Raw genomic sequence first — 23,934 nt, 5'->3', positions numbered from 1 at the left:
ACCCCTACCTTCCCCCTCAACCAGTTCCACACCTCCCCAGTCACCCCCATCAATAAACTTCTCATCCCCTATGTTACAGCAAGCTCCAGTGCAGCAAGCTCCTGCACAGACAGTCATGGAGGAGCTCACAAGCGTTCTAGCTAAGGTGAATATTACGTTTCCGACTTTCAAGGGTCTCTCCACAAAGGATGCTGACGACCATGCCCGGAGGTTTGTTTCTCTTTGCAAAGGTCGTGGCCTCAACCGAGAAGATGCCTACTTAGAACTCTTCCCATCTACCTTGGATGGCTTAGCAAACAAGTGGTACATTCAGTTTGCTGAAAACCGCTTTACTACTTGGGCCACATTTCAAACCAGGGGACTTCCAAGAAAAGGTTCTGGATGAGTTGGCCAAACCTAATACTTTAGCCCAAAGAGACTTTTGCAGAACTCATGACTAGAACAAAGTCTCTAGTTGCTGAGGAAGTCAGCAACTAGGTGAGTTTATGATCAAGAAACGGGTAGAGAAGGCTCTTCCAAAGACTTCATAGCAAAACCTCAGAGAGAATCTCCGACCTGACGCCAACCTAGAGGAGTTTGTTGCTGCTACTACTAGGATAGAGGGGGCAAGGAAGCTGTTTACCAACTCTTCTCAGGTCGAGACTACCTCTGTACTCTTGGAAAGTCCTTCTAATCCTTTGACTTCTTTACGGAGGAAACTCGAAGCCCTGAAGTTACAACGAACTCTTCAAGAGGAAAGATCCTTCTATTTTCGACAGGAGAAGCCTCCACATCACGAGGCTTTGGACCAGAGCAAGCGCGAGCTCGAAGAGCTCAGGTCTCAGCAGGAGACTAAGCCTATGGTGTAAGGTGCAGCGGAATGAATGTTGTATTTTCTCAAGATTAGTGATCTTTATTGCTCAAGGTTCCTTTTAGTTCTTAGGGAAAGAGAGAGCTTTCCGTCTTATGCAGAGTGCTATGATCACGAACAAAGTGACTGGATTGTGCGTGCAAGTGAATGAGACTGAGAGAAGGAGAGAGAAGAGATACGACACCGAGAGGTTGTAAAACCCTCCTCCGAAGGCCCCACTCTCGTCGGCGAGAGTGGTCTACTTTGATTGCACAAAGGTGTACAATGCGTATGCAATGGACTGATGCAATGTGACTATGCCGATGACGACGACGGTGGTGACGACGACAACTGGATGGCTGAAATCTGAGATCTTCTAATCGCTGAATTTCGGGACTGTTCGGTGGCTGAAAATGCCTGTTTTGGCTGCGTTTTTATGGCTGAAGCTGGGGGGAACATCTGCAACCAACTTGGGGGAATTCTGCGTGTATCTGATGTAGTTGAAGGCTGAAAACAAAAACGCTGGCTGGTTCTGCCTCTTGCCAAAAACGCTGGCCTGTTGGAGACAAAAACGCTAATGGGCTGAATTAGCAAAAACGCTAATGCTGATGAATTCTGGCGATGGATCCACAATCTGCTAACGCTAGGGTGTTGAGGGTGAGGGCGAGGACTGCCAGGGAGGAAAAACGCCAAGGATGGAGTTTTACTGCTGGGAACAGAAAACGCTAGAGGTCTTTGGGGGGTACTGCTGAGAAGTTGCCTCTTGAGCGGGAAGCTCCTGCTGCCTCTTCTGCCAGAAAGTGCTAACTTGGGTTTGCTTATATATTAACTTAGCAAAATTGCCCTACCTACTTTTGTTGGAAAGTCACATAATAAGTGAAAATAACCAATAAATAGAAAAATAGGCTAAATGCACTGGAAAATTCCCCTAACTGATGCTAATGGATTCTGATGGGAATTCCGATGATCATGTTGTGTGCAACCGGAGGATATGCATCTATGCTAAGTGACTGGGCATGCACGGTCTACGAATAGACTCACAAAAGTGCCATATCACTGCTAATCTAAACTTGACTGAACCCTGCTGTGGTGTAGCTTGTCCACGGACACATAGGGTTGGGATGTGTCACGTGACATCCCCTCCTTTTCAAAGTGAGGTACTGGTACCGAACTGTATGGCGTCGAGGGAGATCGCCAACAGCATCCGGAATCCTGGAAGGGACTCTTCGCCGGCCCACTCTGCTGTGTGGGTCAAGCGATACATGAACTTCATAAAGGTCTGCAACGCTTGCTTCTTTGGGCCGCGCCGAAAGCGACTCAAAGTCTTCTGTAGCTCCTTTGATGCTTCAACTTCGTCTAGAGTCCTGCTTCTTTCGTCTTCAAGAATCTCCATGGCTGAAAATTCCTGAAACCATCTCCAACACAAAACCATGAACATACCTATTCCATGTAAAGTGAAGGAAAAAAATCTTGTCTTCTCTAAAGGCTGTGTATGCAATGTAGCTGAACATGGAGACAGAGTGACAACCCGTTCATCAAACACATGCAAACAATGAGATCGAATCTTTTCTGTTTAAATCAAAACAATAAGATCGAATCTTTTCTGTTTGATCAAAATCAATCAACGGTGTGTTGGGTTAAAGGCCTAAATAACCCCTTTTTGTACATTTTTATACTTTGTCCAGGCTCAATATTTGAGCCTGGACACATTTTTTAAGGTCACTTATAATAAAAGTGAGAAAACCCAAAACTCACTTATTGAGTTTTCCCCAGAAACGTGAGCCCTCTCTCTCTCTCCCTCTTCGTTCTGCTAGCGCTTCCTCTCCTGCTGGCCTTCGCCACCCCTCTCTGCACACACACTGCACATCTTCGCGTGCTATAACTAAGTCAGACTTTGTAAAAAATTAATTTATTTACGAGAAAAGAATTATCTAATTAGTTGTGTGCACATCAGAATAGATTTAGCAGTTCTGGGGCCTCAGGTGCGCCCAAGTTTGGGCCAGTGCACCTCAGGGAGACCCTAGCAGAAAATACCCTGAAGCCCTAGCGATTGGGAAATCGGGTCTTCAATGAAGGGGTAGATAGTAGCCTCAGATTTCAGGCTCAGAAAATTACGCGCGCTAGTGCAAGCACAGGAATGAGATGGGGTCCTTAGAATAATAACCCTAAGGCCTGATTATTTTACTGCCTTAGGATAAGTTAGTTAAAGTATTCTTAAATGATTTGCGCTGGACCAAATGGCCGGACAAGTGCGAACAGGTAATGCCAGAGCAATGTCGGTACGGCATTGCGCTAGGGAGCAGCTAACAATTTAATTGGTTGCATCTATGTGTGCAGTTGTGCACTTAATTGCACATTTCATTAACTAGCATAGGATTTTTAAAGTCAAAAGTTGAATGTTTTTTAAATTTTAAAGTAAGTGTGCCACTTGGCACACTTTCCCATGCAATCTCTCTCTCTCTCTCTCACTCCCTCTCTTCATGCTAGCGCCCCCTCTTCTGGGAGGCTATAAGAGAGCAGCCCCTCCCCCTCTTGCCAGGTTGGCAATGCACTACCCCCCCTAAGTTGAACGTCCTCTACGCAGTGAAGCTCTCCATTGAAGCTTGAGAGCAGCACCTTGTGGTGTATGTGGAGCCTCTGTGCACCCATCACCTAGAACAAGGCCTCTCATGGTCATAGGCAGCTGTGGGAGAAGTTTCATTGCGTAAAGTAGTAGAAAACTCTTTTTCTCTCTCTACTAGCTGCTGCAAATTCTCTGTTTTCAGCTCCTAATCACCTGTATTAGGGTGAATTTCAGCAAAGCTTTAGTAGGAAACTATTCCTCTCTACCTACTATACACGCACACAAAGTTTGGAGCATTTCCGTCGCGAAAAGGACCTCCGTTTTGGCATTGGAACGCTCTCAGGTAATAATTTCTAGTTATGTGCAGAAAATTACAGCAAGCGTGTGTGCGTGTGTTTTGCATATTTCCTTCGTGGGTTGACTGCAGGAACGATTATGTCCGTAAAGACATAGTTAGCGGAAGATAGACTCTCGTTTTTGAGAGCTTCCGATGAGTTTTGTGGAAGATAGACTCTCATCTACGAGAGCTTCCCAAAATCTCACAGAAGAGGAAAGATCCTCTTAGTAGTCAGGAGAGCAGTTCTTCTACTCTCTCAGTCAGAAGAAGAAGAAGGACGGGCTTTCGCCCCGTTCCTGTGCTTGTAAAGAATTCTCCCTTAGTAATAAAGATATTCTCTTTATGGGGGGGGACCAGCCCATCTTCTGGTCCCCAATGATGTGTCAAGCTTTCTCTCTTTCTCTCCAAAGTCTCTTGAGTATATAAATTGCATTTGACAGTCAATTTCGCTTCCGTATTTTTTCCCATTGGGGGTCTGGACAAAAACAAGCTTTCGAAAAGCTTAAGTATCTACTCAGTCACGGACCTGTTCTCACCGTCCCTGATCTTCGCAAACCTTTCGAGGTATACTGCGATGCATCTGGAGATTGTGTAGGAGCAGTTTTGAACCAAGAGGGTCACGCGATAGCCAATGAAAGTCGGCGCCTTAAAGATGCAGAGTTGCATGTCTCCATATACGAGAAAGAGCTAATGGCAGTAATTCATACTCTTTCCATTTGGAAACACTATCTATTAGGAGCTGATTTTATTATCAAGACAGATCATCAAAGTCTTCGCTACTTTCTCACACAGAGAAAGTTATCAGAAAAGCAGATGGGATGGGCCAACTTTCTTTCAATGTTCCATTTTTAGATTTTACATACTTCTGGAACGAAGAATGCAGTTGCAGATGCTCTCTCCAGGCGTCCAAAGGTCAATGCACTAACAACAATTTATCATGAGGAACTAGAATCTCTCAGCGAGATGTATCCTCAAGATCCAGACTTCGCCACAATTTGGGCAGATCTTCAAGCTGGTCACTCAAAGCCACCTTATTCCATTAGGGATAATACACTCTATCGTCAACAAGCAATATGCATAGCTCAGCCCTTACAACAAAAGGTGATGGATGAAGCACATAATTCTCCTTATGCCGGGCATCGGGGAATTTCTTCCACCACTAGTGCCCTCGAAAGGTATTTCTTTTGGCCAACACTCCATGTGGACATTGAAAAACATGTACGTGAGTGTTTAGTCTGCCAAAAAGTAAAATATGACAGACATAGAGTTTATGGCAAGCTTCAGCCGCTCCCTGTGCCTAACACGCCATGGGAAAGTATTGCCATGGATTTTATTACGGATCTTCCTCGATCCAAGAATGGAAATGATGCAATCTGGACTATAGTAGACAGGTAAAGTTCCCTTCGAAATTATTTATAGGAAGCCACTCTTACTTCCTATTATGGTTACCAAAGAAAACATCTTCGCCGCTATTGAATTTGTGCGCAATATTGATATTGCCCATCAACAAGTAAAGCAAGCGATTCTTCGTACTCAAGAGCAACAGAAGAGAAAAGCAGACAAGCACAGACGGAATCTCAATCTAGAAAAAGGACAATATGTCCTGCTTCGGTTTGAGAAAGCTAGATTGAAAAAGCGGGTCAGCAAAGGGAAAGTTGTCAAACTTTCCCATAGATTTTACGGCCCTTTCAAAATTACAGATAAAGTCAATGACGTGACTTTCAGATTGGATTTGCCTTCTCACTGGCGCATCCATAATGCTTTTTATGTCAGTCTCCTCCGACCATATGTTGGACCTCCTACAGTGACGCCAATACAAGAAGATCCTCCAGAAGTCGAAGAGACTGAGGAAATCCTTCAACCTGAACAGATAATACACCACTCGGAGAGACAACTCAAGTCGGGGAGTCTACATCGAAAGTATTTAGTCAAGTTCAAGAATTACACTCCTTTAGACGCAAAGTGGATGATTGAGTCCCATCTTAAGGACTACCCAGACATCTTGCACAGTTATGTTGACGCTCTACAGTTGAGGTCAACTGTTTAGAACCAAGAGGGATGTAACTAAGTCAGACTTTCTAAATAATTAATTTATTTACGAGAAAAGAATTATCTAATTAGTTGTGTGCACATCAGAATAGATTTAGCAGTTCTGGGGCCTCAGGTGCGCCCAAGTTTGGGCCAGTGCACCTCACGGAGACCCTAGCAGAAAATACCCTGAAGCCCTAGCGATTGGGAAATCGGGTCTTCAATGAAGGGGTAGATAGTACCCTCATATTTCATGCTCAGAAAATTACACACGCTAGTGCAAGCACAGGAATGAGATGGGGTCCTTAGAATAATAACCCTAAGGCCTGATTATTTTACGACCTTAGGATAAGTTAGTTAAAGTATTCTTAAATGATTTGCGCTAGACCCAATGGCCGGACAAGTGCGAACAGGTAATGCCAGAGCAGTGTCGGTACGGCATTGCGCTGGGGAGCAGCTAACAATTTAATTGGTTGCATCTATGTGTGCAGTTGTGCACTTAATTGCACATTTCATTAACTAGCATAGGATTTTTAAAGTCAAAAGTTGAATGGTTTTTAAATTTTAAAGTAAGTATGCCACTTGGCACACTTTCCCATGCAATCTCTCTCTCTCTCTCTCTCACTCCCTCTCTTCATGCTAACGCCCCCTCTTCTGGGAGGCTATAAGAGAGCAACCCCTCCCCCTCTTGCCAGGTTGGCAGTGCACTACCCCCCCTAAGTTGAACGTCCTCTACGCAGTGAAGCTCTCCATTGAAGCTTGAGAGCAGCACCTTGTGGTGTATGTGGAGCCTCTGTGCACCCATCACCTAGAACAAGGCCTCTCATGGTCATAGGCAGCTGTGGGAGAAGTTTCATCGCGTAAAGTAGTAGAAAACTCTTTTTCTCTCTCTACTAGCTGCTGCAAATTCTATGTTTTCAGCCCCTAATCACCTGTATTAGGGTGAATTTCAGCAAAGCTTTAGTAGGAAACTATTCCTCTCTACCTACTATACACACACAAAGTTTAGAGCATTTCCGTCGCGAAAAGGACATCCGTTTCGGCATTGGAACGTGCTCAGGTAACAATTTCTGGTTATGTGCAGAAAATTACAGCAAGCGTGTGTGCGTGTGTTTTGCATGTTTCCTTCGTGGGTTGACTGCAGGAATGATTATGTCCGAAGAGACATAGTTAGCGGAAGATAGACTCCCGTTTCTTAGAGCTTCCGATGAGTTTTGTGGAAGATAGACTCTCATCTACGAGAGCTTCCCAAAATCTCACAGAAGAGGAAAGATCCTCTTAGTAGTCAGGAGAGCAGTTCTTCTACTCTCTCAGTCAGAAGAAGAAGGACAAGAAAGAATAGAGGACGGGCTTTCGCCCCATTCCTGTGCTTGTAAAGAATTCTCCCTTAGTTATAAAGATATTCTTTTTATGGGGGGGGGAGACTAGCCCATCTTCTGGTCCCCAATGATGTGTCAAGCTTTCTCTCTTTCTCTCCAAAGTCTCTTGAGTATATAAATTGCATTTAACAGTCAGTTTTCGCTTCCGTATTTTTGTGACACGTGCTCTATCACTTGCACACACCGCCGCGCGCTCAACAACTGGTAGAATATTCCCTTGATCTGGGAGGAAATCCGAAGTCGAAAAAGGAATACGCGTAAAGACGTAGGCACAAGAATCAAGATGGGTTCTGAGAAGATTTTCTAAAAAGAGGAATATTTTAACTACTTTCCAGAAAAAGAAGATGCTTTCCCGCTAGGAATCTGTGTTTGCATTGCATCTGTGCATGTGGTTGCATCCAGGGGCGCCTAGATGTGTAGCATCAGTTTTCTCATTGAGTTTTATTGAGTTTTTAAACAAGTTCACAGATTTTATTGAGTGACCAGCCGCCCACTTAATAAGTGGGAAGCCACTTAATTCAAGCAAGGCTTATGTTATTGTTATTAAAAAAAAAAAAATCAGTGCTGCCCTTTCGGCTGAAAACAGCGTATTTTTCTCACCCCCTCCTCTCGCCAAATGTGCCGCAAACTCCACGCTAGCCTCTCTTGCTACCTATCCCTACTATTGTTGCAGGACTCTCGCCCTCTATTCCTGCCGGCTCCGGAGACTTATAAATTCAGTTAGCGCCCTCTCTCTTGCTCTCAGTTTTGTCAGCGCTAGCATGAGGAGGTTCTACCGCCGCCAATCTTTAAGTGATCGCATGAAGCCAGCATGCGAAGGTCACTTTTCCGTACTTGGAACGATAAGTAAAGATTGTGAATACGCTCTCAAGTCGTTGTTTCGTGTTTCTGCTTTTTGCGGGTACTCCATCACGGAGGAGCAAGGAAACCTCGACCTACGCTCAGGGACTCCGAAAACGGAATCAGTTTGCGGAGTTTCATGCTCCCGATGCAAACAGAATTGAGAGTTACCTCTCGTAAGTACTCGCACGGGAAGGGTTGACCATCGAGTCTGAGATTAAGAACGGAGGGGTTTCTCCACTTCTTGTGCTTGTAAAAAGGTTCTGCCTAATTAAGATTCTTTTTAAGGAAAGGGACCAATCCATCTTCTAATCCCCAATACTGTGTCGATCTTCTCCCTCATCTCTTTTAAATGAGAGTTTATTTATTTTCAGCTTGTTGATTATTCGTATGCGCTCCTGTTTGTGACAGCACGACATCCAGAATGAAGTCAAAAGGGATTCTACAAAAGATGCAGACAGTCACAAGGAACCTGGACAACCGTGTCGCGGCCCTATTAGAAAACAATATACCTTCATAAGTTCAGAATAGTCTGAACTCACGAATTATAAGAGGGAATAAAGCACTCATAAAACTATAAAAGCAAGGGACACATGAAAAGAAAAGAAAAACAAAAACAAACAAACAAACAAACTAAATCACTTTGTTTGCTACGAAACAAAACTAGATAAAACAAAACATTATTAACTTAAAACAATGGCATCCTACAGTCAAGGGTAATGCACCAAAATGATCATCAGGGAATAAGAGCAAGCATTGAAGAGTCCATCTCATCTGATCAGAATTCTTAGAAAGATAATGCAACAAGAAAACCAAATACTATTGAACTACATTGAGGCAATGCCAGATTCACCAATTCTAATGTATGCACTGAGCACTCCAGATGAAAGCAGACGAACTGCCAAAGTTTTATCCAGCCCTATACCCAGTTTACAACGAGCCTGCCGGTCAAATGAGGTATATCCAGATCATGGATCAAATAAGGAACTGGTACGAACAGAGTAAGGCCCTATGGGTGGCCTGGAAATCTGTCCTCAGCGACACTAAACACAAGAGTACAGCCTATGAGCTCAAGGATGATTTGATCAATTTCAGAGACATGATGACTCACTGGAAATCACAAATCAGTCTACTAATCAAATACACTAACAAGCTATTTACAAATGTCTGTTGAAGCATCAAAGATTCTTGAAAAGGAACTTGCCAGCAAAGCCAACTTTGAACCTCAATTCGAGGAAATGGCTAAAGTTTTTTTCGAAGCCAGAATCAAAGAAAATCAGCTAGATCCAGCTGGATGGATCCACACAGTATCCATCTGTCTTAAGCTGGCAGGGGAACGGTTGACCAAAGGTAAGAAGACCTTGCACGACCTTGACACAGACTTTGCATGTACTCACACCTTATGAGATGGAGATGCTTACTGAGTGAAGGGAGCAATTAGAGCAAGAGGCTATATACAGAATCATTCAGAAGGAGAATGTCACCTCTAGTCCTCATAAACTCCAAATCATGGTGAGAACTATTCAACCACCAGCTAAACAAGTGCCAAAGTCCGAACAGAAGAAATCTCCAAATAAAAGAAAAGCGAAGGGAAAGAGATGAAGTCACACCATGTGTCTGAAATTTCAGGAGGATGTAGTTGGCGGGAACTTGCGCGGACGTCACTTCTACGAGTTTCCTGGATAAAATACCAATAATTACAAAATTTTGCATGACTATACAGTCAGTCAGAACCTAGTACGGGCACCTATAAGTAGGATCCATTACTTCCATTATAGATCTCTTCTCGGAGTCTATCAATCTAGGTCTATCAGTGGATTGGAGCTCTTGTATCACTTGTAACTAGTCACTGTAAGCATTATAGAGCTTCTGAGCACTAAGTGATGTATCAATTGTACTTACAGACTTGTACTTATGAACATTTATGGATCTGATTCTCTAATTTCCATTGTCTCAATTAATGTCATCTAAGTATTTTATTTCAGTTCACTTATTAGTCTAACTTTTCCGTTTGGTCTTCTCAAGTCTGATTCTGTTCATCTCATCTGATCTTACAACTGGCATCTGAGTCTAGAATTCTAACCCCACAATAGCTGTCAAGTGAACAGCTCATTCAAGCGATGAAGACCGGGGTGCGCCCGATGCGCCATGGACCAAGGGTGGTAGTGGCTAATATGTCCAAGGCAAGGACATGAAACTTCTTTGAGGAAAAAAATTATGAGATAAGTTCTTTGGGTTCTTGATTCTTCCCTTGAGTTCTTTAAGCCAAAGCACATCCAGAGCTCTAATACCAATGTCAGGTGCAGCGGAAGGGTTTAAGGATTTTCACTCAAATCTAAAACTTCGCACAAACACAAGGTTACTTTCCTTGAAAGAGAAACTGAATTGAACAAAATGAAAGAGAGGAGACATGACACTGCATGTCAGTTCTTTACCACCCTCAAGGGCCCCCTTGCTCAAATGTCAAAACAGGTACTTGCTTTAGATTACTTGCACAAATGCTGATACAATGGCTAGATACTAAAGACTGAGTATTGAATGCTGATGTATTGTAAAATGCTAGGGTTGAATGCTGATGCAAAAAAACGTTGGTACAGATCTAATGCAAAAACGTTGCGTTGAACTACTGATGTTGAAGATGTTGGGGTTTGGTGATGAGAACGCTAAGATCCTGCAATACTGTGGGTGCTCGATGCCCCTACAGGTACTGGTTCTGATATGATTAAAACATCAGAGCAAGGTCACCTCTCTTTTTCTACAAAGGAGGACAATCTGAGTAGATACCGTGTGACCTGTTTTTACGGAATGATGTGGATCACCCCAAAGACTATGAGAGATGTTATTTTATGCTTTTGCACCTTATGTCCGCCAATTGCGTAGGGTACATAGTTTTGTTGTTTTTGTACATACAAGTGTCGGAACTGAAAAACGTGACTAAGTACACAAAAAACATGTTAAAAACTTATATTTTATCAGCTTTTGGTCGTGAGTAAGCTTGGATTTTTTAGGAAGAAGAAGAAGCTATGTGCAGGTGCAGCTTGTGGTGATGGGTGGGGGTTCTGGAATAGAGGTGCCAAAGTGTTTATGAGAGGGCCTTGAGACTTGATTGAAGAGTACGTCTCTCATCAAATACCATCAGGAGCGCCCAGTTGAGGGGCCCTTAACTAGTACATCAGGAGCTTCTCCTTCATCCCTTAACTGGCACATCCAATCTGCTACCCATCTAGGAGCTGAGAGGGTTTTAAGAGTTTACCACCTCTTGGTGGATGGAGCTGCTTAGGTGTCCCTATTTCTCCCATGCGTGGGTCGTAGCGGATGAGGGTCGTTCAGTGGTTGTGCCCAGCCGTATGTGATGTATTTTCTCACATGAAAAGAAAAACTCTGCAGCATATCCAAGTTGCCCCATACCACAGACATGCATGCACCCACACACACACATACAGGCACAGACAAAAAACATAGCTATCTACTAACATACTATAGAGAGCTCATAACAAAAAAATAAAAGCTTTGCCACAAAAAAGCTATCAACGTCAAAGAACTACATCAGAATTTTCTTGAGAAAATGACCTGAAACTTCTTAGCAGTCCAAGACCACGGTATAGCTCAATAAAGGCCACACGCAACATTTTGTCAGCATACTGTATCTTCTTCCTATCTAATCTGCTGAATTGCCTCCAAGAAGACGACCCATTTTTTGATTGACGCAAAACATCGTCCCAAAGCATTTGAACTACTGCTGATAATGATAGTGCAGGATTTTCCTTAGGAATGTCCAGCTCGATAGGTGAAACTGCAGTAAAATTCATGTCGGCCGCAACTCTATAGAAGCCATCTTGATCAGTTCCTCCACTGCTTCCACTCTCTACTTCCACACATTCCTGGGTATCAATTAAAATGGTTGACGGCGGCAGCAAATCATCTTCAGTTTGCTGTGAATTGCTAAGATCTGCAAAAACAATGGATCCAAGGTATCATAAAGCATTGAAGACTCCAACAAAATGTCAAATAGTGTTTAGAGTGCCTTGAAGCATGATCAATACAATCTCCCCAAACGAGTGTGGCCCATTGGCATACAAAATAGCTTTTGTTCTACTGTTTAAAGAGTCACAGCAATTCCCAAAGTGAACAACTTCCTAGTCAAACCCGCTCAATGACCCAGTTTCTAAAACAAATATTCTAGCCTTGTTTTGTGAAAATAATATGCTGCTTCCATCAGTGTCCACCTTCCTCAAATTTATCGTCATATAGGTTCCTTATTAGAATTGAAATTTGAATAGTCACACCATGTAGGCTTTATTATCCTTTGTTTTACTTACGCGTTTGAGCCAAAAGGTCATTCATATCAGCAGCATAGCCTTGATGCAATTTCATAACTTTCCTCATTGTCATGAGCTTCTCAAGCTGCAATTTGATGTCTTCTCCTCTTTGAAGAAGCAGCGACTCTTTCCTTCTGTAGAACTGATTTACTTTGTTTAACTGAAGATCAAGAGTTGCAAAGAAAGCCTTTTCAACATCTCCATCTGCTGCTGGATCGACGAATTCAGTTTCATAGTAGTCTTCAGGTTGATTACTCACAGAATGGCGCAAATGAACCTGCACCATAGCACAAGGAGGTCAGAAAAGTTGTTGAGAGCTCATTGAGAACCAGCCCCCCCAAACAGAACTGGAAATAATAAGTAGCCCCGCAAATGATCTCTTTTTGTTTAAAGTTCCTGGTACTCCCTCATGCTGGTGAATAGAAGCTAACATGACTCTCATCGATTTACAAAGTTTCATAAGGTTAGATAAGATGAGCTAAGAATCAACATCGAACTGAGCTAAGAATCAACATTGAACCTGGCAATCTATTACAACACAGCTAAGTGCCAAGAATAAATATGAAACTGTACATGATGGACAAGTACATAAGCAGAGCTTCTTTGGTGAAAAAGCCAACAGCACATTAACAACAAATTACTCCCCCTCAGTCTCTTTGAACCACAAGTAGGTCGATGCACAGATCAGTACAAAGACAAATAAAGAACACCAATAGGTCTAATGACACAGATTTGAGCCCATAAAACACCAAGGACAAGGGACATAATGCTTCATCTGCCTAATTCTTTAGCTAGGTTTAACGCTATAGAAACAATGCTTCTAACACAGCTATGTGCAAAGAGTAAATATGAACTGAACTTGAAAGACTATTTAAACAGAGCTACATTGGTGAAAAAAAGAACAGCACATTCATAACAAAATTACTCACCTTGAAACTCGAGACCACAAGATGAAGAGACACAACCGTGATATGTCACTGCATAGACCAGTACAAACACCCAAAGACAAAAAACAGATTTGCAGGATACGAACATTTTATATTCTTGAATAGGTCTAGTTACACAGACTTGAACTCGTAAAACACCAAGGACGAGGGACATTACTTCATCTGCCTAATTCCTAGGTTTAACACTGCAAAACTAAGTTTCTAAAAGGAAGGCATTCACACCTAAATCTTCAAACATATCACCATTTTCAACTTAATTGGCTCTAAATGTCAGATCATGCAATAATCAGGACAAGCTATAACATCAATAATCGGACCATTTACACAGTTCATAACCTCCTCTTCTTATGCTTGTTATTTGCATTCTCACTCTTGGCAAGGTTCAAGGAGACATTACAAACTTTCTAAATCCACTTAGCCTCCTCAAAATGTCTAATGAAACTACCTATGAGCTGCTCAGTAAAACAGGCCTTAATAAGCACAAAAATAATTACAAGTTATGCAAAAAAATTGGTCACATTTGTTGAAAATGCCCCAAGAGAAGCTAATCTAGTTTAAGGATCGGAGTATTAAAATCTCTTCACCACATTGTCCACTTGGGCTCCAAGCATTGTCTAATCCATTCTAACAAACCAGCAATTGTGTTAAAGCCTAAAACAGACATATGGATGGAGAATTCCTATGGCATGAAGCAGAAATTATCTACATCTTCCACTCTCCAGTCAATATTTTGTCATTAAAAGAGTTATCATTATCCATCTTAATTTAACATATCTCATTAGGATGGTTAGTTGACAACACTCCATATTCGTCTGGGGCTAAGGTTCAAAAGGGACATTAAGTTGCACACTGCAGTAACGAGCATGCAGAACGATTTGAGAAGACTTTGATATACCAGAATGTTGTGGAATAATAGAGACCTGTACATGTAACCAACCATTACACTTCCACTGTCAAAGGTATGTTCTGAGTGTTTTTGTCTGTCAATTCTTATTTACGTTGATACCAAAAGCAAAATTCACTGGAAGCGTAAACTTCACCAAGCGTTCTCAAAAAGCTAGTCAGACCAGAGTAGTGGCTCAGGTGCTGCAAAATCATTAAATTTTGATGTACTGCTTCTTAAAGAGCCTACTATACAAGTATCGAGAGGTTAACTTGCTTGCAAACCATTGAAAAGAGCCAAGAGACAAAATTCACAACACCTAGACCACTCACCAAGATGACATCCTTCTGTACACTTCTTCTGCGAGTGAGATTGTTGAAACTGAGTGTAGACACTGAAGGGCGGGGGGTGACAAAAGAGTGCCTAGTTGGCTGAGAAAGCTTTATCTGCTTGAGCTCTTTTTTCAGCTGCCAGTAGTTACAAAACGCACTCTTCCACTCCGGCACAAGCTGGCTCTCGAGCTGTTTAGAAAACTTCACCATTTCCCTTCTTGGCCCTTCTCAAAGATCTCCAGCAGGAAAATTCAGTTAGAAGCCATAATTATACTTGCATTCAAGTCCGAAAGAATACAGGAGATCCAATAAGCCGGCGAAAATGAGAATAACCGCCTTCTGACTCTACTTTTCTATTCACTTCACCATCTCCATTCGCTTGACACTGTGGGGAACCGCAGCAACATACTCCTTCATTCAAAGGCTAGTGTCCGAGCAGGGAGATAATTAGCCCGCATTTGTAAGCTGCGTGAATATCAGACTAATCATGGCGTCCCCGCATTAGGACGCTGAGCCTTCTTGCAAACACGTCTTTGCATTCCATGTTTCCACATACGAAAGGTCGAGGCACGGCTTCTGTGAGCCGGTTGAAGCCTCAGTAACGAGAGCATGCAGCAGCTGAAAGGCAAGAAAAGGCTGAACCGAATGCATGCAAAGAGGAAAATTAGGAAAGGTGATAGGGAAAAGTTTGCAGCTATGGCGGACAAGGAAAAAATTGAAGCTGGTGGTGATGACGATGATGGGAAGCGGGAGGGTGTTTATGCAAGATGCGCATGCATGAAAAATGAGGATCCATCTTCTCTTTACTACGAAACTTGGTCTCCGCTAGCCTCCTGCTGATGGGCTTAAAGAAGTTGCGCATGAGCGCCTTGAGCGGAGAAACCTGCCACGTTTCATAAAAGGTTTTTGATTTGAGGAAAATAATGAATCTTTGTTTGGATGCCATACTTTTTTAAGTAGTCCGGACAAACTCGTGAGTTGGACACTCCATACTTCACATATACTGACCAGGTTCCCACACGTTTGCTTGTCTATCGTGCAGTTTGAGAAGGGAGTCTGAGAGAGAACAAAGCTCCTCTAAGAGACTTAGATTTCCAATCTTCAACCCCAGAGAAAAGTTCTTGGGGTTCAAGACAGAGGGATTAGAAAGCAAGGAACGCTTGCTGTATAAAGGTTGTGAAAATTGACAGCAAGAAGACTATACGCAAGCTCTCCCTCTCTCACTCACTCAGAGGAGAAGTTTGTAACGTCGTCGGAACAATCCCAAGAGACCTCATAGATCTATCTAAAGAGTCCTAAGCTTAATATTTGATGCTCAAGAGGAAATTGGAATAACCTCTACCACACTTGGGAGAGAGACGCAAGACTCAAGACCATTCATATAGATCTTTAAGCTTTGTTTAGAAAGTTTATATGACATTAAAACACACACACACAACTCATAGCCCTACTACTTGAATTCGAAAGCAATGATTGGAACAAAAAGGGTTACTTGAGAATTATACTAAATACATGCTAAGTAGGCGGTAGCAGCTGAAGTTAAATCAAAAAAGAAGGGGAATCAAGTGAGATTCGGGAAGTAAGCGCAACTTGAAGGTGTCGCATGAGGAGGGGGGAAGGCTAGTAGGGGTCGCACGAGGCATGAGTAGGGTCTCAAAAGGCAGGGAAGACACCACCAAGGGACACTGCCTTGAAGCTAGTACAGTCAAAGGAGCTTTTCTTCAAAGTTTATTGTGTGCATCTTAATGTGTTAGCCTTCGTGGTTACGTGATGAACCTTACGACTGAGGTACCCATGGGTTTTAGTTCAAATCCAATTCAAGAATTTTTAAAGTGTAAGGGACATAGTTTGAGAGGAATCTGGTGTATTATTATTGAATATAATAAGGAACGACCGAAATAGAAGGTGCCTATGAGTAGACGAGATATTAGAAAAATGAGAGCAACTTATGTTATCTATCAAAAATCATTTTCTTGAAGTTGGACTTTTGTACAATTATTTGTCAGTGACTTCGATTTAGTTGACGAATAAGATGTCTAAAGGGAATAAATATAGACATTTCATAATCAACACTCGTATGGGACCCGCGCGTTGCCGCGGTGAAGAGAAAGATACATGTCAATCGTGGAAACCTCACTCTCCTTCATTCCACGATGACTTGTAAATATATGTGATTCTGTTGTGAGATTTTGGAGCTCTTTGATACATGCATCGTGCATCAATTACTACTCTAGCTTATTCCATGGATGAGACTAACAACTCATACAATGTAGGTGCTCTTCACAAATTGATTGAATCAAGTATAAATCTACCTTTTGGATTAGCACTCTATCTACTTTTACCAAGGCAAGCTTTGGTAACTCACAATATGTAGGTACTCTCCTTCTACCCTCGACTTGCTCCTAGATCGACCAGGATATAAACATCCTTTGTGGTTTCCACGCTAGGTACCTACTTTTTCATGCCAAGCTACAACACGCTCTTTCCAATTAGGGCATGGCCATTTGCCCCTCTCTCTCTCTCTCTCTCTCTCTCTCTCTCTCTCTCTCTCTCTCTCTCTCTCTCTCTCTCTCTCTCTCTCTCTCTCTCTGTGGGGGTGATCGACATGCTGTTAAGAGCCATAGTTATTCATTTAGGCCTCCTCTTGCCCCATCCTCCCATCTCAGCTTCTTTCATGGTCTTCAAATTTTTTTGTCTTCCCCTCTAATATGAGCGTGATGCATCCCATGCTACGCACAACTATCGATGTTGTAAGTGTGGCTTGCCCCATGTTGTACATGCTCACTCTCTCCTTTTGTCTCCAACCAGTCCTCTGTGTGTGTGTGTGTGTGTGGGGGGGGGGGGGGGGGGGGGGGGGGAATAGATTAACTAAATGGAAGGCCTTTCAGCAGATGCAATCACATTTGCTTTCACCTTGTAGGCATGTGGCCTTACGCACATGTGTATGCCATGAGCAAGCAAGAGAGCAAGTGTGTGTGTGTGTCTAGAAGGCCAGCCCTTGAAACGCGTTGATCGCAAGATATGCCATCGATATTCCCATCATGGTTGTTGAGAAAGTCGAAAGGAAGGGGGATCTTAGACGTAATGTATTTTGTTAAAAGCAACGTCAATAGGTAGGATGAAAAGGGGGCTTTCTTTAAGGCCTTCAAAATGAAAAGTACATTTACCTTTCAAAAAAAGATTGTGAGTGGAGATGTTATATTAACTTAGCAAAGGATGTACAATGAGCCTCAAGCACTACATGTGCCTTGAGGAGACAACATTTTCAAAACGGGGTTGTACAATTCCCAAGTAAGAGGTCTTGATCATTCCTTGTCTAGCAATTCCAACCAAAGATTAGTGTTGTGCTTTCCCTTAGCAAGTGCCACCCCGAGCACCCAAGTGCATGTTTCCATTCTTTTCCTTGTGTAGTTAACCTACTCTTGACCTTATCAAACATATAAGCTCAATGTTTTCGTGCATGATATCATTGAATTGAGCTACCACAATGGCTCTCTTAAAGATGTGAGGGTTTTGGGTTTTTGAAATCTGCTTCAGATAGATACTCACCCTTCAAATTTAAGGGTTGTTGTCCATCCCATGGTAGGATGAAAAGGCTTGCATAATGAAAAGTAGTGTCACTCTTCAAATTTGAGGGTAGTTGGCACAGCCCATGGTATGATGAAAAGGGGAGTTTCTTTAAGGCCCTCAAACTGAAAAGTAGATGCCCAAATGGGGCTACTGTCCCACTACGCTGCATGCGGCAGTGGTTAGATAGAGAGAAATGGAGTGAAGAGCAATTTTTTTGTTATCTCTTAATCCTCTCTCTCTCTCTCTCTCTCTCTCTCTCTCTCTCTCTCTCTCTACTTTTCTCTTTCCAATATGGGTAGCTATGATAGCTCCTCTCCTTTGTAGACTTGTGTTCAATTTCCAACTTGGTACTATAACACATACTCAAAGAGATACCATCTGCTTCCTCTCATCTCATGGACTTATAGTCTCATTGAAACTCTTACTACATGCTGCTTGTTACTTACATGTATATTATACAAACTTGAATGAGAGGTTGGAGGAAGAGCAAGTGTATGAGAGAGAGCTCACAATTGTACCATTGCATACCAATACATGCATGCACACATAGTTCTTGTATTGTTTATACTCATGCACAACACTTACTTTTGTGCACGCTTGTGTGTATGTTTTTGTGCCTATGAGTGAGAATATAGGGAGAAAAAATGGAAAATTGGACTTCTCATGGAGTAGAGTAGACCCCAACCCCAAAAGTTGTGTCAGAGTGAGAATATAGAGAGAAATTGAGAAATTGGACTTGTCATAGGGTAGAGTAGGATCTCCATCCAAAAGTTCAGAGTTATGGCCGTGTGGCATAGACATATAGGGGTTTAGTGCATAGAGTAGTGATATTGCAGCATTAGCCAGAGAACAAAGAAAGGACTCAAGGGTGTAGATAAAACTCGGATGTAGTGTGGTGCATAGAGTAGTGATAGTGCAGCATTAGCTAGAGTAGGATCTCCATCCCAAAAATTGAGAGTTGTGTCCATGTGACATAGACATAGGGGTAGGGTGAATAGAGTAGTGATAGTGCAGTATTAGCCAGAGGATAGAGAAAGGACTCAAGGGTGTAGATAAGACCCGGGGGGTGTAGTGTGGCGACCCTTATTATTCATTGTACTAACCACATAAAAGTGTTGGCTATGAGCAGGGCTTGCCAATAACATTTTTTCTAGTCGAATAAATTAAGGACAACTCTAGGAATCTTTTGATACTTAGGTCAAAATTTGAAGCATTTGTCGACATTTGCACTAAAATTTTCAAAACTTTGCTAGTTTCCTGAAAGGCAAGCTCAAAATTTGGTAGAGATTTTACACTTTTAGCTTGCTAAAAAATCACTAAATCCCAATTTTTTGTGAGCACTACCTATGAGCCCTCTCAATCAACTTGAATCCGATATCATTGTGACAATCAAAATTCGTGATCTTGGCACTCTTATTGTTGTACTTGATATTGTACAACCATGTGATTGCCCTCTTTGTGTAGTATATGTGTGATTTATGCTCTCTTTTGCATATGTACATAGGGTATGCATTCTCCTTGGATTTCATTGAATCTCCCATCCCTAGTTTGACTTAACACTTGTCGTGTAGTCTGTGACATCTTCTTTCTTACCACCAAGGTGGCTTCCAAGTAATCAACTTGGTGTGGCCAAGTTCAAAGCCTTGCTTCACGTATCTTCTCCCAAATATAAAAAAGGCCCTAATTGGAAGGATTGCTTCAATCAAAATTTTCCACATCAAAGAACACCTACCTCAATAATGTCTTGGCGAGCCTTGCGTCTATGCTCTAAGCGAGTGGCTAAAAACCACATACTATTCCTAGAGCCCCTTCACTTGCAGTTGCTTGGACACTTCTTTTTAGTTCTTCAATGCTAGAAAAACCCCTTGCAAAGTGTTAAGGTTCTATAATCTAGGCTATATATCCTCTTTTCTTATATTGATATCCTTATATGTGACTTCTGCATTTGCCAACCCTCGACTGACTCAGCTTTGGACTATAAAATCATGCAACCATGCTACTCCATTAGTAATCTTCACATTTGCATTCAGCCCTGTGTAGAGATTGGGAAGTACTTGCAAGTTGAATGTTGACCAACCGCAGAGAAGGCAAGGTGCCATGCAAAGAGAGAGTGATGGGCTGCATCACACGCACACACAAAGAAGGCCCAAGATCCCTTTAAAATCTATAAAAACTTCAAAAAATGCATTGATGCACATTATCCTACAACATAGGAAAACAAACTTCTTGAGCATGATGCATCAATGCAATTTCAACTTCACAATAAAGTTAGGGCTTTCAATTATCTTGGCCTTGAGATGCTTGCAAATCTCTTATATCGTTGTCATTATTCACAAATTAGCCCAAGCCAAAAATTCATGGCCGTGACCTTCGCATAGGGATTACTAGCATCTGAAGTTCCCTCTTATGGCTTTACCGGCATGCGACCTGTCAAAGTCAAATGAAAAAAACACCGTGTGGTAGCTTGGAATTCTCTGCACTTAGGCTAACTACTAAACAATGACATATCTACACCACAATCTCAAAGAGTTTACAATGTGCTCACTAATGTGGATATACTGCAGGCACATGCCTTCATAGCGACTGATATAGGTTATCTTTGATTGACTACTCAATCGAGTCTTTTGTTGTGTATGCTAGCATGGTGCATGAGAGTGAGATACGCATTTGGATGTGTTCATTGACTGACGCGATCTCTTTTCTTGCTACACAAGAGCAAAACAGGTCAGCATCACTTACGTGCCAATGAGCTCTCCTCTAAAATATTTTCACGACCATATTCAATAAGCAATTACGTGCATTCCCTGAACCTTCCCACACTGCATATTCCGTGTTGACTTCCATATATGCATGAAGAAAAGGGGAAAACTACCAAAATACCCCTCAAATTTCAAAAATTACCAAAATAACCATTGTATCTACTTTTGTTGTATTGTTCAAAATTGCATAATCTTTATTTCTTTTTGACAATTGAGATCTATTTTTAGTGCTTATCATGTCATTTGTCACAAATTACCTAGCAAAAAAGGCAATTATGTTTAAAAATAATGAAGCAATTCATCACCAAAACCAGCTCAAATTCTACTTTTAGCATCTTGTACTGCTAGACAATCAGTCTTCTTATGAAAAGCTACAACTTTTTTTATTTTTTGGAAATATTTAATCTCACAAGCGGGGGTACTCTGGGAGTTATGGAAAATTTGAAGGGAATTCTCGGAATTTATAACAAAGTATTGGGGGTACTTTGGGAATTTTTGAAATTTGAGGGGTATTTTTGGAATTTCCACAAATTAGACCGAGCGGCCAAATGGATTGTCTTGAACTTCCAGGGCGGGGGAGAGAGAGAGAGAGAGAGAGAGAGAGAGAGAGAGAGAGAGAGAGAGAGAGGGCGTCTTTCTGATGTCATGGGAGAGATTTCGGTTGCAAGCCTGTGCAGTAAGAATGAAAGAAACTCAGTTGGGCATTCAAAACCACAGCGCCAAACTCAAGGACCTCATAGCTGCGGCCAGCTATTTACCTAGGACCATTCGTCTCCACGATAAAGGAAACATTGCATTTCATTCCGTTTCAGCTGTGCCGGGCTCCATGCCCGGTGGTTGTGAGTGCTGAGTGTAGGTGGTGTGAGGTTCGATTTTGGTGCAGATATGTGCAGGCGGCCCAAAATGGCGAGCAAGGTGGTGCTGAGCAGCTATTACATGTATTGGGAGGCAATTGCAGCAGGTCGTGCATCCTAATCACACATGTGAACAATGTACGGGGCACCCCCCAGCTCGACCGCCCCTGCGACCATGGCGTATTCTTTTTGCACCTCGCGTCCCCACCTACGGGCCTTGCAGATCGACGCCCTTACCCCTCCCTCGCTTCCCACAGCTCATGTCGCTTTTGCTCACTCCCGGTTCGTTGCACACGCTGATAGCAACACTATTCTCTTGCAACAAAGCGGTACTTCGCTGCCATACGCATCAAGCAAGGCAACCTGCAGCACGCAAGGACGTGGCAGCCTGCAGGCAAGGTAGTAGCCCAAAAGGGCATATATAGCCATAGCCTACACATTGACCATGCCGCACCATAGCGACCTGGAAGGATTGGCGCATCCAAGGCTGGAGCTGGTGCAGAGAGAGAGAGAGAGAGAGAGAGAGAGAGAGAGAGAGAGAGAGAGAGAGAGAGAGAGAGAGAGAGAGAGCGAGAGAGAGAGAGAGAGAGAGAGAGAGAGAGAGAGAGAGGGAGAATCACCTTCCCTCCTGAAGCAAATCGATGTCTCACCAATCCTTTCTCTCTGTGCAAAAATGGTGAGACAGCTCGAGCGATAGTGCACGCAGGCCCTTTAAGTTTGAAAAACTTGCAGGAGGGTACTGCAATTTTTAATGGACTCTTGGAAATGTTTTTCAAACACGGCCGTACTTCTGCTTGGTGGCAGCTCTAATGAATTTCGAGCCACCTTGATTTTTTCAAACACTGTCGTACTTTTGCTTGTTGGCAGCTGCAAAGCATTCCGAGCCACCTTGCTTTCTGGGACATGAGTTGATGCCTCGCCTGCACTTGGTGAGTCATTGGGTCTAATGAGTTGAGTTGACTTGCTTTATTTTCCACTGCTTCTTAAACTGAACCAATGAACGACACGTGGATGCCCTCTTTATCCTCAAAAGATTTAAGCTGCATAATAAATAGTATAGATAGAAGGTGTAACATTGTATAAGCTTCTATGACATTAAAAACTCTTCTTCTTCTTCTTCTCTGTCTCTCTCCACAAATGTACTACTGATTTGTATTAGGAAACTTGGTGTTGTCTGAACTTGTCTCTCTCCCACAAGAAAGGGGGGGGGGGGGGCTTTGTGGGATTTCCCCTTTCGTGTCTCTCTCCACAAATGTATTGTTGATTTGTGTTGGGAAACTTGGGGTTGTCTCTCTCTACAAATGTACTTGTCGGGGGTGCTCTTTTTTTTTTGAGTGTGTGTGTGTGTGCGTGTGTGTGTGTGTGTGGGGGGGGGGGGGGGGGGGGGGGGGGGGGGGGGGGGGGTTGTTATAGCTCTACTCATTGAATTTGAAAGTAGTGAACAGAAATAAAAAAGTTACTTGACAACTGCACTAAAATATATGCTGAGCAGTCACGTGCTATGTTTTTGTTTTAGAAATCAAAGAAACATGTGTTATATATTAAAACGAGTATGGTTGGCCGCCGCTGCTCTCTCTTTCGCTCTCCCTCTTTATCGCATGCATAGGAGCTTCTCTCACTTTTGAAATTTAGCCTTCATTTCACGGATTTTGACACATGTAAAGGGGACTCCCTCTGCCCTTGTAGAATTCATATAGATGTGTTATATATCAAAATCATTTTTTTGAAGTTCTGTTAGAACAATTTTATACAATTTCTAATCATTGACTTCATTTCATTTCTCGTAGTTGACTAATAAAACGTCTGCGGAGAATGTATGTAGACATTTCATAATTAACAAGGTTTAACACTCGATAGTGATCGTTAAATATATCATTTCTTTCTACTTTGTTTCTTTTATCAGCATTACGAAAACAAAGCCTCAAGAAATGTTGAACACATAAAAAGTTCATACTGCTTGTTTTCTTCATCCTTGCATCTTGTTCAATTGAATCTTTCTTTTCTTTGCAAACCTCATAGTATGTGAGAAAATACATTATATGAAAAAAAACTACGATAGTACCATGCTCAAACCAAGCCATGGCCAAAAAAATTGCATCCAATTCATCATGGAGGCGTAATCGACACAGTAGCCAAGATCTAAATGAAATGCCGGCCAAAACAGGGAGGTTCAACCTCATAGATTAAAACAAGAGCCACCCACTCAGATGAATCTTACTACTTTTGTAATCATATGATGCCAAATTATAACATCCATTCTATTTTTATCGTAGTTGAATTTATAGGGGTCTATC

At 42.3% G+C, this 23,934-nt stretch overlaps 1 protein-coding gene across 3 annotated transcripts in view; it reads right to left on the bottom strand.

Annotated features, from left to right (window-relative positions):
• Positions 1-15,340, bottom strand: part of LOC147420520 (phosphate transporter PHO1-3-like) — a 174,442-nt gene extending 159,102 nt beyond the window's left edge. For 2 of the 3 annotated variants that reach the window (XR_015187064.1, XM_086505182.1), the window contains exons 1-3: positions 14,458-15,340; positions 12,296-12,572; positions 11,547-11,925 (exon numbers count right to left, since the gene is read on the bottom strand). Coding sequence is in view for 2 of the 3 variants with exons in the window: in XM_086505182.1 (XP_086361308.1) it covers positions 11,547-11,925; positions 12,296-12,572; positions 14,458-14,667 (866 nt within the window). In the remaining variant the exon portion in view is untranslated. The remainder of the gene's footprint in view (positions 1-11,546; positions 11,926-12,295; positions 12,573-14,457) is intronic. The other variant, XM_086505181.1, reaches the window with a different exon arrangement.
• Positions 15,341-23,934: the final 8,594 nt, after the last annotated feature.

This window comes from Adiantum capillus-veneris, chromosome 28 (genome assembly GCF_014529385.1).
Source record: "Adiantum capillus-veneris isolate H3 chromosome 28, ASM1452938v2, whole genome shotgun sequence".
Taxonomy (NCBI): domain Eukaryota; kingdom Viridiplantae; phylum Streptophyta; class Polypodiopsida; order Polypodiales; family Pteridaceae; genus Adiantum; species Adiantum capillus-veneris.
Note: the sequence above shows the minus strand (reverse complement) of the source record. Positions and strands in the feature narration are given on the sequence as shown.